Here is a 17,199-nt window from a genome sequence, read left to right as displayed (position 1 = left end):
TCGCGCTCCCTGCCTGCAGCGCACCCGGGGCACCGCGGGTGTGGCGTGTGCCCTTCAGCCCCGAGCGCCCGGCTCTGCCTCTGAGCCCCCAGAAACGTGTAGCAGATTCTTTTTTTTTTTTTTTTTTTTTTTTTTTTAACTGGCGACGTAATGCTGCTGCTTGCGAGGTGGTGTTCATGTGAGAAAAGGGATGAGCTGCTGTTTAAGCGCTGAGGGTTGAGATTAGAAACCAAGGTTTCGATTCTACAGTTGACGGCGGGCGATGTGAGCGAATCCGAAGGTCTCGTTCTGCAGGAGAGAAGCTGCTCTTTCCTGTGAGAGCAGGGTGTTGTGTGAGAATATAAACGCGTGAGGCTGAGGGAAAATCCAAAGAAGGTGTATCTGGTACAAATAGCCTCCTTACCGAGCTCTACACGGTAAATTGCTATGCCGAGATGTATAATTGAGCGCTGTCAGTATTCTCTAACATACCAGGTATAGTCTTAAAACTGTGCCAGGGGAGGTTTAGGCTGGACAGTAGGAGGAATTTCTTCGCAGAAAGGGTGATTAGACTTAGAAAGGGCTGCCCAGGGGGGTGGTGGAGTCGTGGTCCCTGGAGGTGTTTAAGGAGAGCCTGGAGGTGGCACTCGGTGCCATGGTCTAGTCGACACGGTGGTGTTCGGTCACGGGTTGGATTCGATGATCTCAGAGGTCTTTTCCAATCTAATTGATTCTGTGATTCAGTGAAGGTGCTACTGTGTTGCCAGTGATCCAGGGGTTGCTGTCAGGTGAAGGATCTGATCCCAGTTCTGCAGGCTCACGGCTCTGCGCTGCTTAGATCTGTTCAGATTCACATAGAAATGGAAGGGAGGTGAAAAAACAAGTGGATTTTGAAAAACATAAGCTTGATACAGCTTAATTACCAGAGTATGGAAAAGGTACTAATAGTTGTGGCCATCTGCACAAAGCACATAACTATATGTTTAACTCTTCATTTATTTTTCCTTCAAGCAGCTCTGCAAAAGATGGATTTCTGTAGAAAATCAGACACAGTTTGGGCATGTTTGAGACATACTGTTGAAACCCCATATTTTCAATTCCTGCAAATGGAACAGCAATCTTTATATAAAATGTGTAAGATTTTTAAAACCTTCACTACCTCGTGCTAAAAATATGAACAATAGTTTAGTGTTGAAGGTGATTATTATTATTCCTTTTAGTATTCATGAACATCTTGTAACAAAACAACATTTTATCATATGGAAGGGTCATTCCTAGAAGGAAGGGAGAGAATGTGAATAAAAGAAGTGCTGTAGAAATAAAACAGCAAAAGCATTCCAGAAGAGCTTAGGAGGCAGGATATCAACATGTGCTGCTAACCTTGATCTAAGATCCTTTTGACTCTAAACCAAACCCGTGGATTAAATGCTGAAAGATTTGGAAATGAGATGATTCAAGTCAAAATGCATGTTCAGAGTTGAATTTTGCAGGTTTCCCTTAGCTTTTGACTTGCAAGAACTCTGCCAACAGACACTGGAAAAACTTTGGCTTTCAGTTTGACTTTGGCATGTTGTATTTTGGCTCTTGCACACTGGTTATCTGTTCACATTTACTATAAATAATGACTAGAAACCTAACTTGCAGCTAGACTGTTGGAAGTAACTTCTGGAAGGGTTTGCTTCCTTCTCTTTCCCCCACCCCTTTAAGACTTTTTGTCTTATGGGATTTGTTTGCAATCTGCTAGCTGAAGCTCTGAGGCAAGTTTGCCAAATCTGGGGCTGCATCATCGCTCTGCACATCTGGAAGTGGTTTATGGGCTCTCATTCCTCCAGTGTGGCGTCTGGACTCTGTGCTATTCCTCAGCAGCAGAGAAAGAAAAGAAAACCAGCACAACTCCAAAGTAAACTTTGAAGAGTCTGAAAAAGGAATTGAATCGTAAAACTGTTTCTGTGCCCTGCAAGGCCCTTGTGCGGGTGACTTCAAAGGAGGATGGTGGTCAAGGAGGCTTTGGCAAGAGTGCTCACAGCTGTGGGCTATCTAGGATCCAAGTAAATAGCTCCTCAGCGCTTCAAGAGAGAGGAGTCCCGAATACTGTGCTGCTTTGAAGAGGTAAAAAGACTAATTAAGCAGGAAATATCTGAGCAGTAATGTCACTGTTTCTGAGCTTTCCCTTCTGCAGCCCCTCGTTTTGTTACGGGATTTGGCAGCTGAGTTAGGGACTGCCAGGTTCCAGGAAATAATGTCTGCAGGCAGGAAAAATCAGTAAATATTTGCAGGGGAGCAAATATACCTCTCTTTCCTTAAAACTCAGCAGGTAATCAGTTGGTGTTTCTGAGGCATAGGAATGATGTAGTCCTAGAACTCAAACTTGTTTGAGAGTCTGTCTGAGTTTGGATTTTAAAGCTTAAAACATGGTTCAGTTGGTGTGGGTTTAATAATTTCTGAGGGTATTATGAAGCTGTAGCTATGCAACTTTCCTCTTGCAGTGATCATTGGGACTGTTTGTGACTATTGTTACAGATACTAATTCAAAAATAGCGATCAGCTCTGTGGAAATCAGTGAGAGGTTGTGATCAGCTAAATGGGATTAAAAAGTTACTCCAAGAGTGTAGAGTTCTGTTGCCTCTCTGCTTACCTAAATGAGTAAAGTTTTTAAGAGCATATGAAGATGATACTTGTGTGTAATGCGTGAGAGAAGGGCTTTTTCAGCTGTGGTGTTTTTTCCGACAGATAAACTCGATTTCCTCTGTGTAAATTAATGCCACATGAAGAGAGTGGTCTGCTGGAATGTAGATAAGTAGTGCAGATGTGAAAAAAAAATTCCAGAATTACTCCTTTCTCACTGCAAATTAGTCTTCTATTGGGACCTAACTACATAATTAGTTTGCAAACAAAGCCACATCTTCAATTTTTTTTCATATTTTTGTTGCCATTTAACTTGTTGGTCAAAGTAGAGACTAATTTAGGATGCTGCCTGAACTTGAGCATTAACCAATGAGAGGTGGTCAGTTTTGTGACTCAGGTTTCAAAAATTCCTGCTGTTCTGTCTGTCTTCTCAAGGAGCTGGACTGAATTTCATTTTTATGTGGGCATAGAAACCCCCATTTATCCTTATCTGCGCTGTAATGTGTCCCTATATTGCAAGCGTGGTAACTGGAAAAATTGCTTTCTGTCCTATATCCAGCTACACAGTATAAAGGTTAGATCACACAGTTGTGTTGTTCCCTCCCCCCCAGCATCTGGTGCTGCTTTTTACTGTTGTTTTTTGTTGTTATCTTGGGTTTGTGGTTTGGTTGTTGTTTTTTTTTTTTTTTTTCACAAACATTAGTTTTGGGTCCAGAATTCAAACGAATGTTGTATTTCCCATAATCCTGTATTTTAGGGTTTATGTTCTGTCCTCTCAGGCATAAGATCATGGCTACTCTTGGGCCTGGCTTAGAAGTACAGTTTTAGGGTACATTACACATACTCCCTCCTTACTGTTTGTGGAAGGATACTGCTCCTAGCAAATATTTTTATTATTGCTCTGAAATTTTCTGCAAGTCTGAAAGACACTACTCCAAGATAAGATTCCTGTATGTTTGTGAGCATACTCCAGCAAGAGATCAGTATTTGTGACGGTTACTATGTTTTAGGTGAAATCAGAGATAAATGTATTTATAAATTCCATCAGTGGGTAATTTAATGCTTCTTTGCTCATTATTTTAAACTGCATTAAAAATATTAGTTATTGCTGATGTAGGTGATCAGATGGAATTTGTTAAAATGTTTTTTACAACCTGCTAGTTCTTAAATTAAAATATGAAGTATTTCTAGCCCAGAATACTAGTTATTTGTTTAAAAAAAGCAACGTATTTACAGAGATCAAATGCAGTTTTACTTTTACCAGTCCAGCAGTAAAGTTGGATAATTCAAAACCTTGTTCCTGAAATAACTAACTAGTATTCACTTCTGGCATGAATGATTTTTCTCTTTTTTTTTTTTTTTTCCTCTTTTAACTTTTGTTGTTGTTGTTGTTGTTTGTTTTATTTTACCACAGATCACAGTTCTCATCCAACCGGACACATGGCTCTTTTAAAGAAAAGTAAGAGAGATTAAAAACATTTATAACGTATATTTTTTAAAAAGCACAGAAATGTCAAATACAATTTCTCATGCAACTGTCCTCACAGTTGCATGCAAATTTATAGTTCTAGTTTTCCTAAATTGTACTTAACTAAGTACAAATAAGTCTTTTCCTGTTAACCAAGTGGGATAAGTACAAGGATACATCCCATCAATTTAAAATTACTGCATGCATGAGACTGGAGATTCTGAAATTTCAGTAGTGCAGGTAGCTGCTGGTTCCATGTGGGTTGTGCCTAGAGCACTGAACCTGACTGTTTTTTAATAAACTCTGCACATTAATGCTGTTCATACTCAAAATTGAGGTGTGTCCCCTCAAGAAGTTTGGGGTTCTCATCAGCTGTCCAGGTCAGTGACTGAAAGCGGGCTGTTGTTTGCCTTCGATTGTGCACCCAAAATTTCTCTGCTGTCAGTGGGCTTTTTCCTCAGCTGGTTTAAATTAGTGCAGGTTTGGTGGCATATGCTTACCAATTTCAGTGAATTCTCATGCCCAGCTGTGGCCAGTTGGCCCTTTTGATTAAAAGACTTCAAAGTCCTGCTCCCTTTGCTCTTTTGTACATCTTAAATACCTTTTATGGTAGTGCAAAAGTAACAAAGTTGTCTGAAACAAAGAAGTTGCATCATCAAAGTAACTGTTGATGGCAATGCATTCCTCCCCCGCTGTACTCTGTGAACTCTTCTGGTCCCTGCACATGGTTGGTTTGTGTTGAATGACTTTATCTTGTACAAGACTTGTGGGAACTGTAAATCAGAATACACAGTCTGGTCTTTGCTATTGCATGCCTTGTTTTGATTTTACTAATTAAAATTACCCTGTCAAAATACGCATTTTCAAATATTTTGAAACACACCTGGTTTCAGTAGCATGCTGGGTTTGTTTTTCTAGAATTTTTTGAGTTCTGCTCAAATACACCTTGAAGATCTGAAACAGAGAAAAGAAATTCTCCTGTGCATGAGGTTTCATCAGGAAAGCATGAAAGAAAGAAAGGGCTAGCTAAATATAATTAACTCAAGATGTCCTGTGAGAATAAGCAGACAACAAATTAGGTAGGAAAAAAGGTTCCAAACTCCTGGTAAAATTCAGAAACATATGAATTTCCTAGTATGGATAACCCATATATATTGTGAGTCTTATGATTTAGTGAACAAATTAACCATGAAAATGAGATAGATGGAAATTATTGTAGCAGGAAAGAGTTATGTTTTTAACATAAAATTTTTAGCTTGATCAAAAAACATGAGAAAGAAGAATTTGATAAACCCATAAAATACAGGTTATCATATGTACTGGTTGTAAATTGGATTTTTTTTTTTAAACAGATAACTGGGAATTGTGTTATACTTTTATACTAGTTGTTGATACATTCTCCCTTTTGTTTCAGTTAACCAGATCTTACTGTTACTTCTTGTCTTAACTGTGTGTGCCATTCTGTATAACAAAGTTCACCAAGTGCCATCGGCATTAAAAAATGAAACAGGTAAGTGACTTGCACTGCTGTTTCATTTTACACTCCTGATGTCTTGATCTGAGCAGCACTTTTCATCTTACTGAATCCTGTTTGTCCTGCAGTAGCTGAGCTACTCACACCATTCCATATGGTCTGGGATGCAAAATTTCTTGCTTCTGAATTACTTGGATAAAATAGTAAGAGATTGGTAGTAATGACTAAAAGTTGTCATTCTGAATCACGTTTTTATCCAGATGTCACAGATGTAGATGGAAGGTGGAGTATATCCTTATTTGTGCTGAACAGATTAGAGCTGTCAGCTCGTAATAAACTTCGATCACGACTTGCCTCTTTGGGAATGTTCTTGGCCTGCTTATTGATTTCATATAGACCATCAAATCTTGACATTTTCAGCAGAAGTTTAGCTGAAATCTGTATATTGACACAAGCCTGATAGGGTTGATATGGCTGAGCTAGTACTAAATGTTAATACAAATAGCTTAGTCACTGTTCCTAAAAAAACCCAACTCTTTCTGGGTATAAACCAATTATTTTCAGTATATTTTGGTTGGGGTTGTTATGACTTAAATGGTTATGTTTTAACCAATATAAATATATCCATTTTAGTTCTGTAAGTTAACCAGTGCTAGGGATAAAAGTCTTCCTTGTCAGTAATGTGACCTGATTCAGTATTATTTAGAGGCTTTTTCCCTTTTATCATTAGCAGCTTCCTGCTGGCACAAACTTTTGCACTGTTCCTTTTAAGCCAACTTCCCAAAGAAGTGGAGGTCATGCAATTGCTCTCTTTTTGACTCACTTATTTCCTTTCATAATTTTGGAACCTATTGTTCAATTTGTACTAGATATAACTGAGAAGTAGAAGTCTCAAAGGTATTCAAACCTCTTCAGGTTTCATATGAATAAGCAGCGACATGAAGGACAGGCTGAACTGTGTCCCTGCTGAGAAGAAGATGCTGAGAACTCTCTTATATATTCTGTTTGGAGGCATCCAACAGTCCAGTCAACCCGCATGCAGTTCTGGACTAGTGACAGCTCATGCTGTGTGCCTTGCCAGATGGGGATTTGTATAGAATGTGGTAAGGAAATGGGGTGATGGTGAAATGATTCCACTGCTCATGGAAGTGCTTATTCATTCCTGGGACCCAGGTCTGACGTAAAACGGATTTGTTTCTTGTAGTTGATTTGGAGAGTCCTGAGGAAACGGAAGAAGAAATCCCAGTGGTGATCTGCGCTGCTGCGGGCAGGATGGGTGCAGCTGTAGCAGCCATCAGTAGCATCCACAGCAACACAGAGGCCAGTGTTTTGTTCTACATAGTTGGGCTGAAGACAACCATCCCACATATTCGGTATATACCAGCCTTTCTTTGGTTCATGCTCAAGTTAGGACCAGGTGGTTGTTCTCCCTAGCACAGGGATAGACTTTGGAGGACCTTTCAGGGAAACGTTTCTCCCTTTTATTTAAGTAGTGCTATTGAAAGCAACCCTCAGGATTCTGTACATGTAGGAAGCCACTGACTGATGTAAAAGGTTGTGAAATAGCTATACCATGCCCAGACCTGTCCTTCTCCGTTTTTTGTAGATAGGGTGCAGAAGGGTCTTTAGTAAGCTTACACATTCCTTCCTACTCATCACAATCCCACATTGTGGCACTGCACTTACCTCTCATCTGTCTTAAGCTTCAGAACTGTTTAAAACTAACTTCATCTAAGAGGATGAATGAAAGGTTATAAAAAGAGTCCCCAAAGGCTTGTAAGGAAAGCATGTTTCGGTGTTAAAATGTGCAAACATTGTCTTAAAGAGGAGGAAGGTGTGAATCAAAACTAAAGCAGATTTCTTAGCAGGCCTCACTTCTGGCTACTGCCTGTGTGCTACAGTTGGTGTCAAACTGAAAAAATGTAATGAGTGGGGTCCCACAGGGAGCTTTTCACATTTAATTCATCAGCAACCTAGATAACAGAGCAGAGAATGTTCTTTATGAATCTGCAGTTGGCATGAAGCAGTAAATTTATTGAGGACAAGAGCTGAAAACAAATTATTCATGATGAACTGGAAAAATTAACTGTAAAGTATGATTAGAATCAGCAGAGGGAATGACAAGGTAATGGTGGTGGGAATAGCTGATTGTATTGGCTCAGAGTGAAGCAGAGGTTCAGTAACACTCATTTGGAAAGCTGCAGAATTATGACTGATAACTGACCACACTGATTCAAAAAACAGAAGGCATGCATGTGTGGATATACGTGTTGACATATATGTCAACCAGAGGAGATGTGAGGAAACTTTTTTCAATCTTGCAGACATTATTAAGGCATCAAAAAAGCATGGTTAGTTTAAGGTGCCTTCAGGAAGGGTTTAGAAGAGAGGTCAGAGGAGAAAATAAATAGTTGTGATAAGAAGTCTGACAAAATAATGAAAATATTAGTCTAGAGTAATTATAATTAGGAGGTGATGTGGCAGTCATCTGGAAGGATGTAAAACTGTAAAAGGGAGAAAACTAACCTCTACTTTAAAAGCATGGCAGATAAGAAATAATGATCTTTAATTATAGCAAGAAATCTTAGAAAAATAGCACTTACTGCTAGTGATGGTGAAAGATGGGTTGTTTGGGCAACATATGAACTCTTTTGACAGTGCTGTTGGGTGTGTGTTTTGTTGGGGGTTTTGTGTGGGTTTTTTGTGTTTTGTTTTAAACAAATATCTGTGTGCAGTGGCTGTAGACGTAAGTGATTCTGTGTTGGGATAGAATAGATGAGTGAGCTTTCAAGCCTTCTTATTTTCCTAAGAGTCTGTGAATTTCGTAGTGGAAGTACTTGCCACACACTCAGTATTTCTTCTACCACTTCTTTTTTAATCACAGAAAATGGATTGAAAATTCTAAACTGAAAGAAATAAAATTTAAGGTTGTGGAATTCAACCCTATGGTACTAAAAGGAAAAATCAGACAAGATGCATCGCGTCCTGAGCTACTGCAGCCTGTGAGTAAATGAACACCACATAAGAAATTTTGGGTTTTCTTCACCTATTACAGGCATTAAAATGTCCTGGATCTGTTCTATTACATGTGAGGGAGTAAGTCAGAGAAGGCAAATCAGATCCAAATGCTACACCCTGACTTAAGAAGGAGAAATGCCCTATTAAAAGCTCCTTGCAACTTGTCTGTCTTGCTGGGACCTTATTATATGATGGCATAAATTTGGTAAATTGAATGTGTTGTATCTTTGACAGTATATACACTATTTATTGGAGGGTAGATGTGATAGTGTTCACTGTGCCTCCATGATGCTGAGTTGGTTGCCTTCTGCTTGTGTCCAGGGTTAATTCAGAGTCTAATGACTAATCTAAATTACTGGCTGTCACAAAAGGCAAATTAGATGTTAAAAAATATTAGGAAAAGAGTAAGGATCAAAGTAGAGAACATCAGTTTGACACAGTGCAAATCCATAGTTTTCTCTCATCCTTAAGTACTATGTGCAGTCTTTGTCCCCTTAACTGAAATAGATGTAGCACCATCAGAAAATGTTTGGGTCTGTCCGGAATGTTTGTTCATGCTGCCCTGCTCTGAGCTTTTGACATTTCTAATACATGGAAAAGATTTCATACAGGGAATCAGCGGGTTAAAACTGTTCAGTCTGGAAATAGCTGGACTTTTATTAGCATGAAAACAGTAGCAGTCTAGAGAATGGAGTGGTGTGAAGGGCTGAGTGGGGGATGGTTGCTCACTCTCTTCCCATGTAAGAACTAGCGGCCATAAGATTAAGTTAACTGGAGTCACAGTCAGCACAAACAAGAGATGTTGCACACTTTTCATGCAATGAGTACTACGTCTCTAGAATTCTTTGCTGAAAGGTCCTGTGGATGTACAAATGTAGAGGGATTCAGTTAGAACTGAAGTTCGTAGTTAAACAGATAACACCTAGATCAGAAAATCCCTTGAGCTGAAAATAGCAGAAAGCTAAAGGATTCTGTGATTGTGTGAAGAAACAACTGTTTTGGGCTGTTTGTTTTGGGCCATGGCAAATAAATATGGATTGATAATAATGATAACTATGATAATAATAATAATAGTAATGGATTCTGGATACTAGTAAAGCTGGGGGGAAGGAAGCAAATGATCACTGGCTAGTGCTCAGTTAAGAAATATTAAAACTGGTTGTTAATAGAGACAGAAGTGTGAGACTACGTCATTAAACAGCTTTACCATTTAGTCTTTACCTTCTTTTTTTCCTGTTTAATAGCTGAACTTCGTTCGATTTTATCTTCCTTTGCTTATCCAGAAACATGAGAAAGTAATATATTTGGATGATGATGTTATTGTTCAAGGTAAGTTGTCATCTAAAAAGCAGTTTCTAGCAGAATTAAAATTAAAGTTATTGCAGCTTTTACAGTCATTTGGAAAGATGAGATATAATGGAAACTAAGGCAGCTGCTGGGAGTATTGATCTTAGGGGAACTACAAATAATCTATATATCTAAATGAAAGTCTGTGGAAGACCTTATCTGCATATGTTTTGAATAATTGTGATCAAAATTTTATGAAGGTTTAATTGCAATTGATTCTGACAATTCCTGAAAGATACAATGGATTTCACTCAGGTGCTGCGATATTTATTAAGTACATGACATGCATTTCCTGCTAATATTTCAATTGCCCCAAATGCTACCAATTCCTTATCCAGAACTGCTGTTCTTGAGAGCAAAAGGAGTTTACTCAAATAAGAGGATTGAAATTCCAAACACTCAAAATGATTTGAGCATCTTCAGAATCCAAAGCAATTTGCAGAGTCATGATCAAAGATCTCAGAGTTCCTAAACAAATGGGAGCAGTTAGATATTCCAATCCTGAAAAAAATTTTTTTTCCTTATCATTAATCTAATTAGAAGAACAACTAATTTTTTAAAGTGTATTGTTAAAAGTTTTTATAAAGTATTTACAGTGGGGTTTTTATGTTCTGTTTCCCAGTAGTTTTTTTTTTTTTTTTTCTGATTAGAATTGTTGTTCTCCCTGTTTTATCATGTTTTCTTGTTATTTTATAGCAGTTTTTAATCAGGGTGTTGTGCTTTAACCCTGGTGGGCAGCTGAGCACCACCAGCTGCTCACTCATTTGCCCCCCACCCCCAGTGGGATGGAGAAAGAGAAAAGAGTCAAGAGAAAACAATCAAACAAATAATTGTTTAATAAGCAAAGGATAAGTGGAATAAGAGAGAATAGAAGAAAACTAAACCCCTTAGATGGGCAGGTCCATGCCCAGCCAGTTCCCAAGCACGAGCTGGCTACCTACACCTCATCTCTCTTTACCCACCCTAGACCCCCTCTTTCCCCTTTTCTTGCTGAGCATGACATTATGTGGCACGGAATAGCTCTTAAGGCAGTTCAGATCATCTGCCCAGCTGTGTCCCCTCCTGGCCTCTTGTGCACCCACCAATCTATTCACTGGGAGGAACAGGGAAGGCCTTGATGCTGTGCAACCGCTGCTCAGCAAAAGCCAGAACATGAGTGTGCTAAAAATCTAAACCTCAGCACCATATGAGCTGCTGTGAAGAAAATGAACTCTATCTATCCTAGCCAGGCCACAAGGGCAACAAAACCATTTTAGCTGTTCTTGTTAAATGTTGAAGGAATATTCCAATAAAAATTTTTTTGGAAAGGACTGAGTATAACTACAATGAATTTTTTGGCCTAAATTAGTCTTTGCTGTAAGAGCATTAAGACCACTGAATTTACATATGACGAAAGTATAATTCTCCACTGCTTTCCTACACCTTTTTTTCTAATTTTGTCTCTTGAGAGGCAGATTTCAGAACATCTGCACTTAAAGGTGTCGCTATTTGTTGCTTTATAAAAAACAACTAATCCGCTCTGCCTTTCTTGCTTTAATTTGCTATAGACTTTGTATCACTGTTCTTCAACATGGGTGCTTCCTGTGAACTACCTCTGTTTCTTAGTTTTGTTCTTCTGTTATCAATGGGCAACAGCAATATTTAACTCTTTGAAAGGTTCTGCAAGTCTTCATTTAGACTCCATAGGTTCAAACTGAGCCCACCACTTCCCCTGTGCCCCACCCTGTACCCGCACAGGGGTTCACCAGAAACGCGATTACTTTTGGCCTTAATTAACACCTTGTTGCGGTCAAGGCAGCCTGGCTGGGGGAGGAGGGGAGGTAGGGCTTTCTCTTTCACTAGAGGTGTCAGTTTATGTCAGCTGATGGTGTTTGTGGAGCTGCAGGATAAGGGTGCAGTTTCTCATTACAGCTCATGGTTGGCTGCTGCTGACCAAGTGGCCTCTCCTGTCCCCCGGCAGATCCTGTTGCTTATGTCGTATCTGCAGTTGTGCAGCTGCAGAAGAATCTGATTCAGCGGGTTGACCTGGCAGAAAACTAGCAGTACAAAAAATAAAAAAAGAAGAAATCAAACTCTTTTTTTTTTTTTTTTTTTTTTTTTTTTTAAGTCTTTTTCTCCCCTTTGTTTCAGCAAGCCTGTTTTGTTCACTCTCGGGCCACGCAATTTTAGGGCCCACAAGAGGGGAATAAAGATGGACATGTGGGAGTGAGGTGGAGGAAGAGAGCCTGTCCAGGCAGCTACTCCCTGTATCTTAGCTGTAATTTGAGACTGTGCTCTCTGTCAGATGTCTCTGCAATGGGAGTGAATGAGACTTCTCATGGGAGAGGCAGAGAATGGGGCTGAACTTTGGGATCATTCATTTGTTGCTTGTTGCTTTCAGCAGAGCAGTAAGAATGAAACATATTGGACTTGGGGTGTCAGCCCAGAATTCTTTGCTTTTGATTTTTTTTTTTTTTACTTGTTTTTGCTTCTCAAGAGAAAAGCAGCAGCTGTTTAGAATCATGAGAAAACGCTTAGCAAGGCATATTGATCTTCAACAATTAAGTGTCCTACTAATTCAAATTCTATTTTTGGTGGGACATGAGTTTCCAACCACCTGGTGAGTTCAAACAAATACATAATCTCTGTTTATTTCAGAAATACTAGTTCCAGTGTCGGTAGTATGTGGAATGTTTTTGGTTACTTTTAATGAGCTCATCTCAGGCTACTGGGACATATGTGGCCTTCCAAGATAATTCATCTTAGCAGTGACCAGCCCCTGCCCAGCAGCAGAGCTGGTGTCTGTAGGGTTTGGATGCAGGCTCACTCGATTGCTGTAGCAGTGCTGTGCTTCCCACCTGCCCTGAAACTGTTCTGGCACATTGTGGGTACCTGCCAGTCGGGTGATGGGGGAGGTGCCAGGCATTACTTTATTCCCCTCCAGCAGGAAGGAGCTGGATGGTCTGTGAAGCCAGCAGGGATGGTCAAGAGTGACAGGCACATTTCTACTAGCCATTGCTGAGAACCCAGTTATCTTACAAGGAGGTATAAGTGCAAAAATACCAGGAAAAACATGATCTGTGAAGGAGATTGAAGTGGTGCCTTCCTGGGACTTGAAGAGGATCAGAAAATCTGCCTGTGCTCTCCCTCTCCAAAGACAAGCTCTGTGATTGCAGAAGTTTGTAACCAGGCTTCTTAACAGTGTAATCAGCTTCTGCTGTAGGTGATTTTGGACATTCAAACCAGAATATGAAAGTATGGAATACCAGTGATAATATTTAAAGCTAGACCTTAGAGGTACAGGACTTAAATGTGAGAATTGTCCCATATTATAAAATTCAGCCTTCATCAATATCTGGGCTATCCCTGAAAACTGGTGTGTTTATAAGTAACATATATGAGAACAGATGTTATCCTATCAACTCTGTAGCACTGCAATAGATGTTGTCTTATGCTTTTGACCCTTCTGTAATCAGGTGACATCCAGGAGCTCTATGATACTAAGCTGGCTCCTGGACATGCTGCAGCTTTTTCAGATGATTGTGATCTGCCTTCTACACATGAAATGATTCGAAGTGTAGGGATGCAGGTAAGATGCCATTCTGCAATTCTAATAATGAATTTTTTTTACCCATAAGTGTAAGATGATTTCATATGTGTTCCCCAAAGTGAAAGTTATATATATAGATATTTAGTTTTGTAATAATTTTACTGGTAATTAAGAACTTCTTGGAGTACCTCTGTAGTGCTATGCAGAGTTGTTTCCTGTATTAATTTAAATATCTCTTGTTCTTTGGATTCTACTAAATTACTTTTGGTATTTTGCTATCAGTAGACTATGAGCATTTATAGAACATCTAATGAAGACAGAATATGTGATATTTGTATTAGTCACATTAGGAAGGAAACCTAGGAAAGCAATTTAAAGGCTAATTCCTGGGCTGAGTTCCCCAGAACTGTCAGTGCATCCCTCTACTATTACAGCTGTACAAGTGTGATGCTACATATTTAGTGTGAGCTTCTGAAAAACAAAGATGTGGTGAGGGAAGAGCCCTATAGAACTTCCACTGTACCATACTGTGGAAAAAGTAATTTAGTGTCTGGAAGTATGCTGCCTTTCAGCCTTGTGTCATATGGAAATCATGACACATAACCACTATCTAGAAATCCAGCTTTGGGAGTGCATGTTTAGTCTCCCTCTCAGTGACAGAGAGGTGGATGTACACATCTTTAAAGATTCATAGGGAATAAACATACTTTTTTTATTTCTTAGAACACGTACATGGGATTCCTGGACTACAGAAAGCAAGCTATCAGAGATCTTGGCATCAGCCCCAGCACCTGCTCCTTTAATCCTGGAGTAATTGTTGCTAACATGACTGAATGGAAACATCAGCGGATTACGAAGCAGTTGGAAAAGTGGATGCAAAGAAATGTAGAGTACGTGTAGAGATCTAGCTTTGCACTTTCCAGACTTGGTTTACAGTTTTATTTTCTGTTTAAAAGCTCTTAAAAGTTTTTTTTAACTCCAGTCAGTCTTTCTTTTAACTACTGTTCCAGCATTTCCATCTGTTTAAATCTGACCAATTTTGCACCAGGAAATGACCACCTGGAATTTCAGTCTTGTGTTTAATGACAAACCACACATAATCCTGCGGAACACTGAGAACATGTGGTTCTCATTTTGGGTGACCAACTTCACTTGGGATCAAGCCACTTAATGATCTTCCCTTCCTGAGGCTGAAAGAAGGAGAAATCTTTCCTTGTTTGCATGGGGACTCTCCTATTGTAGCATCAGCCAAACTGTAATTGGACACCATCTTTAAAAAAAAAAACCAAAAAACAGTAGAAAAGACTTCCTTTTCTCTAGATGAAGGAAAAGTGACATGAAAGATATCTTTTTGTTATTGACCATGAATAAGTCGTTACACAGTGAAACAATCATACTCCTTTTAGCTGGATTTTGAAATGGCAGTGAAAAAAAATTGCTTATCAATTGAAGCTCACTTTTGAGGGGAGGTTATGATTTTTTTGTTCTGTGGCCTTTCAGCATCTCTCTGTGCTTCCCAGGTTTCCTCCCCACTGGCCTAGGTGGGTGGCACAGTGTCCCATAGGTGGGGTGGCTTTGCCCATAAGCCAGCTGGTCAGCAGGGCCATCGGCACATGTGGACAGATACCTGGCTCCTAATGCCTCCCCTTTCCATGATTAGGCTGGATCTAACCCTGGATTTACCACAAAATTCACAGGAAACTAATTTTCTTGAGATAACAATTTATGCTAACTAGGCTTTGACAAAATCCATCCTGAGGTTTATTTATGGTCTAAAACCTGGGGGAGGGGAAAAGGGAAAGAAAGGGAATGAAAAATATGGAAATATGTGCATTTTCTTAAGAGACCAGGCTAAATTATGTTTGATTTCTTTAATAGCTTTTTTTACTACAGTTAACTTTGTTATTATTGAGGACTACAGGCTGTGTATAGAAGAAACTGGCTTCATGGTGGGTGTGACTCCCATTTTTTCTTGGTAGCAACAATTTACTCCATGGGATTGGAGTTGCAAATGCAATCAATTAATAGCATAAGGAAGGAGTCTGCTGAAAACTGGCCTGTTCAAAATGATTTTGAATTTTTATTTATATAAGAATACTTACTTTTAATCTTCTGCCTTTTATGCTAAAGACTCTTTGAGGTTTTGAACGTACTTTTATTTTTCCTTTTGCAGGGAAAACCTCTACAGCAGCACCCTTGGGGGAGGCGTGGCAACCTCTCCAATGCTGATTGTATTTCATGGAAAGTATTCCTCTATTAATCCTATGTGGCACATAAGGCATCTTGGTAAGTTTAACTTCTGTTTGCAAGTTGGAACTAAAGGGAGCAGTTTGTAAGATCCCAATGAAGAACCTTACATTACTTAACATCAAGCATTACTTTTTGCCTCAGATCCACAGCACATAATCCCCACTTCCCCCAAGGCTCATGAGTCCTGCTTTCTTCAGGGCAGGGCAGAATGTGGGAGTCAGATGCAAGTATCCTAACGGGTCAAGCAAACAACATAGTTGCATCCCTGCAAAAAACCCAAACCCTTAATAGTGATGAAATTGGATGAAAAAAGGAAAAAGATCCAAATACCAAGGGCAAAGTTACATGTTTAAAGACCAGTTAACCTACACTGCCATCAGCTATGAAAGAATATGTGAAAGATCTGAATATAGTCAGAGACTGAAAAAAAATCAGAGTTTTTTCTAGGAGCAGTGGAAGAATATGGGAGGCTGGGCAGCATTTGTTGTCAGCATTCTGGAGGATGCAGTTACCTTTCACTTGGGAGTGAGTTATCCTAGGAAAAACATTTTGTCTTAGCTGGTGTAGTAAAATGAATAGATTTTATTTGGTTTTTAATCCCAGCTATGCCAAGATGATAAAAGTGTTGAGAGAAGAAACTTGCTGAAATTTTTTTGCTGATGCAGCATCGAGGCATCAAGCTAAAAAAAAAAGCTTCTCTATCATAAAACTATCTGATGAAACCATACTAATAAGACTTCTGAAAAAGAATCACCTGAATTTAACTCACTCTACTGTGTTTTCCTTTATTAACACCTGGGTTTTTTTAAAAATTTTTTTTCAATCTACCCATGCAGGTTGGAGTCCTGATGCCCGTTACTCAGAGCAATTTCTTCAAGAAGCTAAACTACTTCACTGGAATGGGAGATACAAACCTTGGGACTATCCCAGTGTCCACACTGATCTCTGGGAAAACTGGTTTATTCCTGACCCTTCAGGGAAGTTCAAATTAACTCGTCCTGATAGCTGATACTGAAACAACTTAAATACTGCAAAATGTAGTGTATTGGATGCATGTAATAGTTTGAGATGCAGCATAAGAGTCATATGATTAACTGATTTTAGAAACCAAATATTTGTTAAATTTATGAATAACTGACCCTCACTTTTGTTTGCTTGGAGCTGGAGAGGGAGGCTGGAGTGACCATTACACAGTTCAGATTATCCTGACTTTCACGTAAGGTGAGGAACCAGGTTTACTTGACAGTGCCAGACAGTGTACTTAATTTAAGGTCTTTACAAATAAGACTCAAATATCTTCTGGTAGAAAGACCTACACAGCAGACAGCTGTAGTATTACACACAAGGTGTCTTTAGTTGTCTGGCCCACATTGAAGAGCCTGAACTGTTACTGAGTGGAGTTTTGTTGAGTGGTGACTCTGTTTTGGGGTGTTTCTGTGTATGACACATCCTGTAGTGCACTTAGACCCCTGCTAGCAACATGTAAAAGTACATCCTGAGACACAGCAG

At 39.4% G+C, this 17,199-nt stretch overlaps 1 protein-coding gene across 3 annotated transcripts; it reads left to right on the top strand.

The window, feature by feature from the left end:
• The first annotated feature begins 135 nt into the window (after nt 1-135).
• Nucleotides 136-16,934, top strand: GLT8D2 (glycosyltransferase 8 domain containing 2). Of its 3 annotated transcripts, XM_027890478.1 has the most exons (12): nt 136-264; nt 994-1,141; nt 1,724-2,088; nt 4,019-4,063; nt 5,487-5,582; nt 6,751-6,919; nt 8,431-8,548; nt 9,809-9,893; nt 13,367-13,479; nt 14,164-14,330; nt 15,614-15,726; nt 16,527-16,934. In XM_027890478.1, exons 4-12 carry the CDS (start codon nt 4,045-4,047, stop codon nt 16,697-16,699), a joined length of 1,053 nt encoding a protein of 350 aa, XP_027746279.1. In that variant the 5' UTR covers nt 136-264; nt 994-1,141; nt 1,724-2,088; nt 4,019-4,044; the 3' UTR covers nt 16,700-16,934. The 3 variants fall into 3 exon arrangements, with proteins under 3 accessions (XP_027746279.1, XP_027746278.1, XP_027746280.1); XM_027890477.1 differs by lacking the exon at nt 994-1,141; XM_027890479.1 differs by having other exon boundaries at nt 136-1,141; nt 13,418-13,479.
• Nucleotides 16,935-17,199: the final 265 nt, after the last annotated feature.

The sequence above is a fragment of the Empidonax traillii genome, unplaced genomic scaffold (genome assembly GCF_003031625.1).
Source record: "Empidonax traillii isolate 1590-97213 ecotype Southwest subspecies unplaced genomic scaffold, ASM303162v1 scaffold289:size826226, whole genome shotgun sequence".
NCBI classification, from domain to species: Eukaryota; Metazoa; Chordata; class Aves; order Passeriformes; family Tyrannidae; genus Empidonax; species Empidonax traillii.
This window is presented reverse-complemented; position numbering and strand designations above follow the sequence as displayed.

Coding starts and splice junctions, on each gene's coding strand:
- GLT8D2 (XM_027890477.1), top strand. Junction 5,583..6,750: donor GGCATTAAAAAATGAAACAG/GTAAGTGACTTG, acceptor TGTTTCTTGTAG/TTGATTTGGAGAGTCCTGAG. Junction 6,920..8,430: donor ACAACCATCCCACATATTCG/GTATATACCAGC, acceptor TTTTAATCACAG/AAAATGGATTGAAAATTCTA.